We start from the raw sequence: 6,000 nt of genomic DNA on the forward strand, positions 1-6,000 counted from the left end.
ACACATATATAGCCAAACAGAACTGATGTTTCTAACTGCAAACATGAGTCCAAAGAAAGACTTACCACATAAGGTAATGCAAATTCTTCACACATTTCTATGGCAATATTGTCTGTTTTTGTAATTCCAACGGCACTATCCACTAATAAAAATGTTCTCTTCAAACTATAAGGAAGAAGAAAAGATTAATGGCAGTATAAGATATATTCATTCATTTCTCTTCCTATCCATCCTTACTATATTAAGAAATTTCCCTTTGAGTATTTTTGATCCAAAATTTAAAAATTTGTTTAGGCAAAAGGAATTCTAAATTAATCAGGAAGTTTATCCTAATAGTTTAATAGGTCTCAAGGCTGCTTACTTTCAATAACTTAATTTGTTAAATATTAATTTATTTCAATAAGCATGTATTGAACATAAGTCTGACTGGGATTTTTGTTCTGATGAGTAAGTCCCTTCTTCTAAGACCTTAAAGTTTGTTTGTTTTTTTTTTTTTTTGGGGGGGGGGAGACACAAATCCAATTTTACTATACATTATAGAAATGTTTAACTTTTTAAATATTAAGACAAACAGATAAATCGAAACCAGATACATGATATATTGCATTTTCTTTTGTAAATATTTCACCTTACTTTCTATGTAAAGCTATAAAACCAAGATTGGTACCAAACTTTATTTTTTAAATTGGTGGGCCTAGAGATCAAAACCAGAGCCTCTAGCATGTTCAGCAAGCACTTTACCACTGAGCTACACCCCCAGTTCTAGACAAATTTTTACATTTCAGAAATTTAATAGTTTTCTCTATATTGTGCAATTCCTGAAACAGAACTGTCATTTCACTACCAACAGAGACATGAAAGTAAAGATAACATTTTCAGAGGATAAAGCTGAGGTATTTAAAAAATAATCTGAATTTACTATAGTTTATTTAAATCTGGTAAATAACACATTAACCAATTATTTTCATTTTTAGAAATTAAGAGTTTGGTTTTTAAAAAAATGAACACTACTGAAGTATTCTAGAGTTTCAATTTAGGAAAACACTTGAAGTTAAGATTACAGACACCTACAGGCAGAAGCCAAACAAACATACTTTTTTCCTAAATATTATATCATAGAATATTATGAGAATAAAATGGACCTTCTAAATTAAGTCACTTCATAAAAGTGAAATGTTCATCATGTGCAGAATATTCCACTGATAAAAAATGTATTTGGGGATTAAATGTGTTAACTACTATAAGAAAATAAATTTCCTTACTTCCTTCGTTCTTTTAGATAGGCCTCTACCATGTCAACAAAATCTTCTGGTGCTCTATAGCCATAACCTGGCATGTCCACCACTGTAAAATACTTTCCAACTTTGAAAAAATTCATTTTCTTTGTATGACCCTGATAAATGAAAAAATAAAAGCTGACTTAAAATATGTCTTTTATGTATTTCATGTGTTGGAATGTTTTCTATTCAACTGTGTCAAACATTTATTAAAAGCCCCGTATATGATCCCCAAGGATTCTGACGATGACAGACGAAAAGAAAACAGAAGGGAAATGGCTGGATATAAGGTTGGCTTATACTACTTTCTCCTTCCAATTCATTGTCTTAAAATAGAATCCGTATTAAGAGCTTTAGATTCTGTATAAGAAATATGGAAAAATACAGTCAAAATGTTGTTGAGTCTTGCCTATTTCACTCTCCATGGAAAACGTCAGTCTGTTCTAAATTGTGTGATTGCCATAGTCATAACAGGTTTTTGTAACATCTAGATCCAAAACCTGATAAGTTTCTTACCCCTAAATTATTGCTCTCCTATAGTTGTTTTTCATGTTTTATTATGTGAGTTTTAGTGCTCTCATTAAATCATGTACTATAATTTTAAAACTAAAATTGATGTAAAGGTAATATGTGGTTTATTTATGATTTTGTGTCCATGAGACATTTATTAATCATGAAAAGAAAAGACAATTTAGTTAACTGTTTTGATCTTAGAAAAAATATTATCAAAGGTTTTTTTTTTTTATAAATGGTGATTAAACTTCCAATAGGCTTATTTGTCCATCAGAAGACGATTTTAGAATTATGTGACTTGACAAGACTGAGATTGACAATGTCAAGAATAAATTTCATCCATTGTCCTCTTACATACATACACCTCTGCCTAGAAGTTATAGTTTAGCTGGTTTATATGGTAAGGCAGGGTAGGAGTGAGGATGGGAAGGTTAAGAAAGGAATCTTTAGTGATAAATCCAGAGAATCAACTACTTCAAGAAGTGAGGAACAAAAGATTAGTGAAGCCTCATGGAAAAGCTTAATGAAAGGATCAGGGAGTAGTGAGCATTGGAGTCAGTGGTTTTGCCAAGGACAAATGATATGGTAATGGGAAGTGAGGGTGATTTGAGAATATAATGTCATCTTAGATATCGGTAGAGTCTGCCTCCTTAAAGAACAGAAGGAACTGGAAAAAGACAGAGGGGATAAGAAGTGCATGGTTTGGTCTTGGGTAAACACAATATGCGGGACAGGTAAATGTGTAAGAATGTGTATGCTTCAGAGAGTGAGAAAATTAGCAAGGTATAAAAGATTACTGGAAGAAAAAAGCAACAAAACTTTGAAGCTGTTTCCCCTCAAACCTATATGGAACTAGATGATCATTATTTAGAAGGAAATAATACAATTCTAATAAAAGACTTTGTTAATTCTTTGGAAAATAGGGGAAAAGGAAGCTTTTGAAAAACATCTTTTCTCAAGGCACTTACCAATTATTTATCATCCAATATTTATTACTCATCTTAGTCAATTTGTGAGACAGTCTACTGGTATTTAAAAATATCAACATACCGGTTTTTTGGAGACTCTAACTTCAACCTCCGGGGCCAATGAAAATAAAGCCTTTATTAGGGACGATTTTCCAACATTGCTTCTGCCTATAAAACATACCTTACACAAGAAAAAAGAAGAGAATTGAGCACTAAGAGAACTGAGTACTAGTTTATTTATTAAATGCCACATTCCCCACAGAACCAAATTGTTCAGTTTTGTCAAGGCACATAAAAAAAAATGGCTTCTATGTGGTCAAACCTCACATTCTAACACACAGCTAATATTTATGAATAATTTTAAAGTGCTAAGTACTGTAAGCATTCAACATTATTTTCTTATTTATTTTTCATAACAACCCTATGAAATGGGTAATATTATCATCCCCATTTTAGAAATGAGAAAATATAACTGGCCCCAAATTAAACAGTGAGAGTGAAGGAGCTGGGATTTGAAATCGGGGCATTTAGATCCAGAATCTGTGCCTTAAATTACACTACTCGAGAATACCAACATGTTTTTGTTGTTGTTGTTGCTGTTGTTTTTTGGTGCTGCTGGGGATCAAATCTAGGGCCTTGTGTAAAAGGCAAGCACTCTACCAACTGAACTATATCCCCAGCCCAAGAATACCTGCATGTTTTATTAAGCATTACATATTTACAAAGCTTTCTGGAGTAACCAAAAAAAAAAAAAAAAAAGTTATTTCAACAGAACTGGCTCAAAAATACAACTACATGCTTGGAAGCACATTTTCTCAAAACTACCACAGTATACTGTAACTCCATGGTATTTCAGAGTTTTTTTTTTTTCCTTGATCTTTTTATTTCCAATTAAGATTTTAAGGCTGGGGCTGTAGCTCAGTGGCAGAGCGCTTGCCTAGCATATGTGAGGCACTGAGTTAGACATAAAAATAAACAACAACAACAAAAGGCATTCTGTTCATCTACAACTACAAATTTTTTAAAAAGATTTTCTCCTCTGTAATGTGGAAAGCAACAAATATTCTTGAGAATCACCATCACTACACGTGGCTTTGCTTAAGAGTAGACACCTCCAATCAGTTCTAAATGAGGTCAGAACTGCTCCTTGGAGGACACTCTGGAAATCTTCAAGGGCATTTTTGGTTATCAGTATGACTGGGAGGCATTCAGTAGACAGAGGTCAGAGATGCCACATATTCTACAAAACTGTTAGTCCTTCAAAATGAATGATAAGAAAAAACAATAGTATACAAAAGTCCATTAATTATAGCAGTTCTACATAATTTAGAATAAAAATTTCAGGGCAGTGTTCCATTTACATGGCAAAGGCGATCTGAACCGCCTTTCAGCAAACTCAAAACAAAATACATTATTAAATTGTAGAACAAGGAGAAAATGCACACTCCGAAATTTCACTAATGAAAGTTTAAAAGTCTCTCGTTATTGCTATCTAAAGATAATAATTATTCCTGCAGATGATGAGAAATTTAGATAGGGTGAAAATTACATATTGATAAAGATCGTCTCATTTATGAATCTATATCATGTCTCCTTCCCTAACTTCTAATTTGTCTCAGCAAGCTTTTACGTTTCAATTAAAAAGGAAAAAAAAAAAATAAAAGGACAGAATTTTCTTCTTGAACGCTTAGTTCATGTTTCAAAACCTCTTAAAGTCTTCAGTATCCGTCATCATAATAATTAAAACTATATGTGTGTGTTTTCGTCTTTATTTTTGGTGCTGGGGATTCAATTCAGAGGCCTCAAGTACACCAGGCAAGCATTCTACCACTGAGTCACATCCCCAGCAAAACTATATATACGGTTATCTAAAACATGCGCCCACACAAAACCAGAAAACCTCTCTCCTGGGTGAGGAGAAACCAGTGGTGGTAACCCCCCACCCCGCAAGCCTCCTTCAAGACCTGCAGCAGGCGGTGCTCGGGTGGTCTGAGGTTTAATATCTTGGGGACCGTGAACCTGAGCAGCAGCAGCTCTCACCTCAGGTCGGGAGAGGTCCGGAGCGTGATCTAGCCGCACAGCGGAACTGATGTACTCAATACGGTTCCGGGCGGAGGAAGCGAAAACACTCTCCGCTCTCGAGATATCCTCCAGGCTAGGGTCGAAGACCCTCAGGTGAAGGTCGGGCATTGAGTCCGGAACAAGGTGCTGCTCGAGTTCCTGTAGTGGGTACACTAGCTTGGTCAGCTGCTTCTTCGGCAGCCGTAGTACCTCAGCAAAAGTCTGGGACGTGCTGTAAGCTCGGCCTTGGTGCCCCATTGCCGCCGGCATCTTAAAGAGCTGCTTCATTCCAAGCCGTAGGCAGGGCGCAGCCATTTTTCTTTCCCAGAAGCCCCGCGGCGGAGTCCTTTTGGGTCTGGGCAGCGCGTGCGTGAAGGCCGCTGCCGCGGCGCCTGCTGGGAATTGTAGGCTCCCCTGGTCTTTCCCGCTCCTGCGGGCGGTGAACTGTGGATCAAGCCTGCTGGGTTCCTGAAACACCCTTGCTTTAACGACTGTGCCGCGGACTAGTACCTTACTACAGGAGGGTGCTTAACGGTTTCCAGAGGTCAAAGACCTATCTTGCTACGTGGTCCTGATACGAAGGTCCTTGTCTCCATTGGCAATCCAATAAGGAGAACAATGGTTTTAGAAAAAGGAAAAGAGTTTAACTGATTTGCTAGCAAAGGAAAAACACGGAATTCCTGTCCCAGAGGCTGTGATTCTGTCAGGGGGAACACAGAGCTTTAAAAAGAGGGGTGGGATCCAAATATTGTCAGTAGATTAGTGCTCATCGGAGTTCTTGAGAGAGCCGTTGCTTCAGTTCCCGGGTTTGGAGTTCTTTAGTATTGCCGGCCTGACACTTGGGGTAGAGAAGAATATGATAGGTTACCCTTGGACAGGAAAAATGTTAGTCTTGTTCCTGCCTGCCACTCTGCTCTTTGGGATGGGGAGGGGCAAGAAGAAAAAGGAAGTAAGAAAAACAAGTCAGTTTTAAAGTAAGCCTTATGAAGTGAAGCAGCAAGGTTTACTGGGGCATAAACTGGACCCTGGTTACAGTCCTTGGTTCTCAAGTGAGGGCGTAATGCGGAGTGAGACTCTGGTGGATTTCAAAGCCCTTTTATTTTCACAGTTTTTTTGTTGTTTAAGGAACAGTTGACCATTGTCATACATTCGCATAACTAAGAAAAACACTTTTTTTTTTT

At 36.9% G+C, this 6,000-nt stretch overlaps 1 protein-coding gene across 4 annotated transcripts in view; it reads right to left on the reverse strand.

The window, feature by feature from the left end:
- Window positions 1–5,148, reverse strand: part of Gtpbp8 (GTP binding protein 8 (putative)) — a 35,263-nt gene extending 30,115 nt beyond the window's left edge. For all 4 annotated transcript variants that reach the window (XR_009225024.1, XM_058572878.1, XM_058572879.1 and 1 more), the window contains exons 1-4: window positions 4,799–5,148; window positions 2,841–2,939; window positions 1,263–1,393; window positions 66–165 (exon numbers count right to left, since the gene is read on the reverse strand). Coding sequence is in view for 3 of the 4 variants with exons in the window: in XM_058572878.1 (XP_058428861.1) it covers window positions 66–165; window positions 1,263–1,393; window positions 2,841–2,939; window positions 4,799–5,134 (666 nt within the window). In the remaining variant the exon portion in view is untranslated. The remainder of the gene's footprint in view (window positions 1–65; window positions 166–1,262; window positions 1,394–2,840; window positions 2,940–4,798) is intronic.
- Between the last annotated feature and the right edge of the window lie 852 nt (window positions 5,149–6,000).

Source organism: Marmota monax, unplaced genomic scaffold (assembly GCF_021218885.2).
Source record: "Marmota monax isolate L192 unplaced genomic scaffold, Marmota_monax_Labrador192_F-V1.1 WCK01_AAM20220418_F8-fsc00119, whole genome shotgun sequence".
Lineage (NCBI taxonomy): Eukaryota > Metazoa > Chordata > Mammalia > Rodentia > Sciuridae > Marmota > Marmota monax.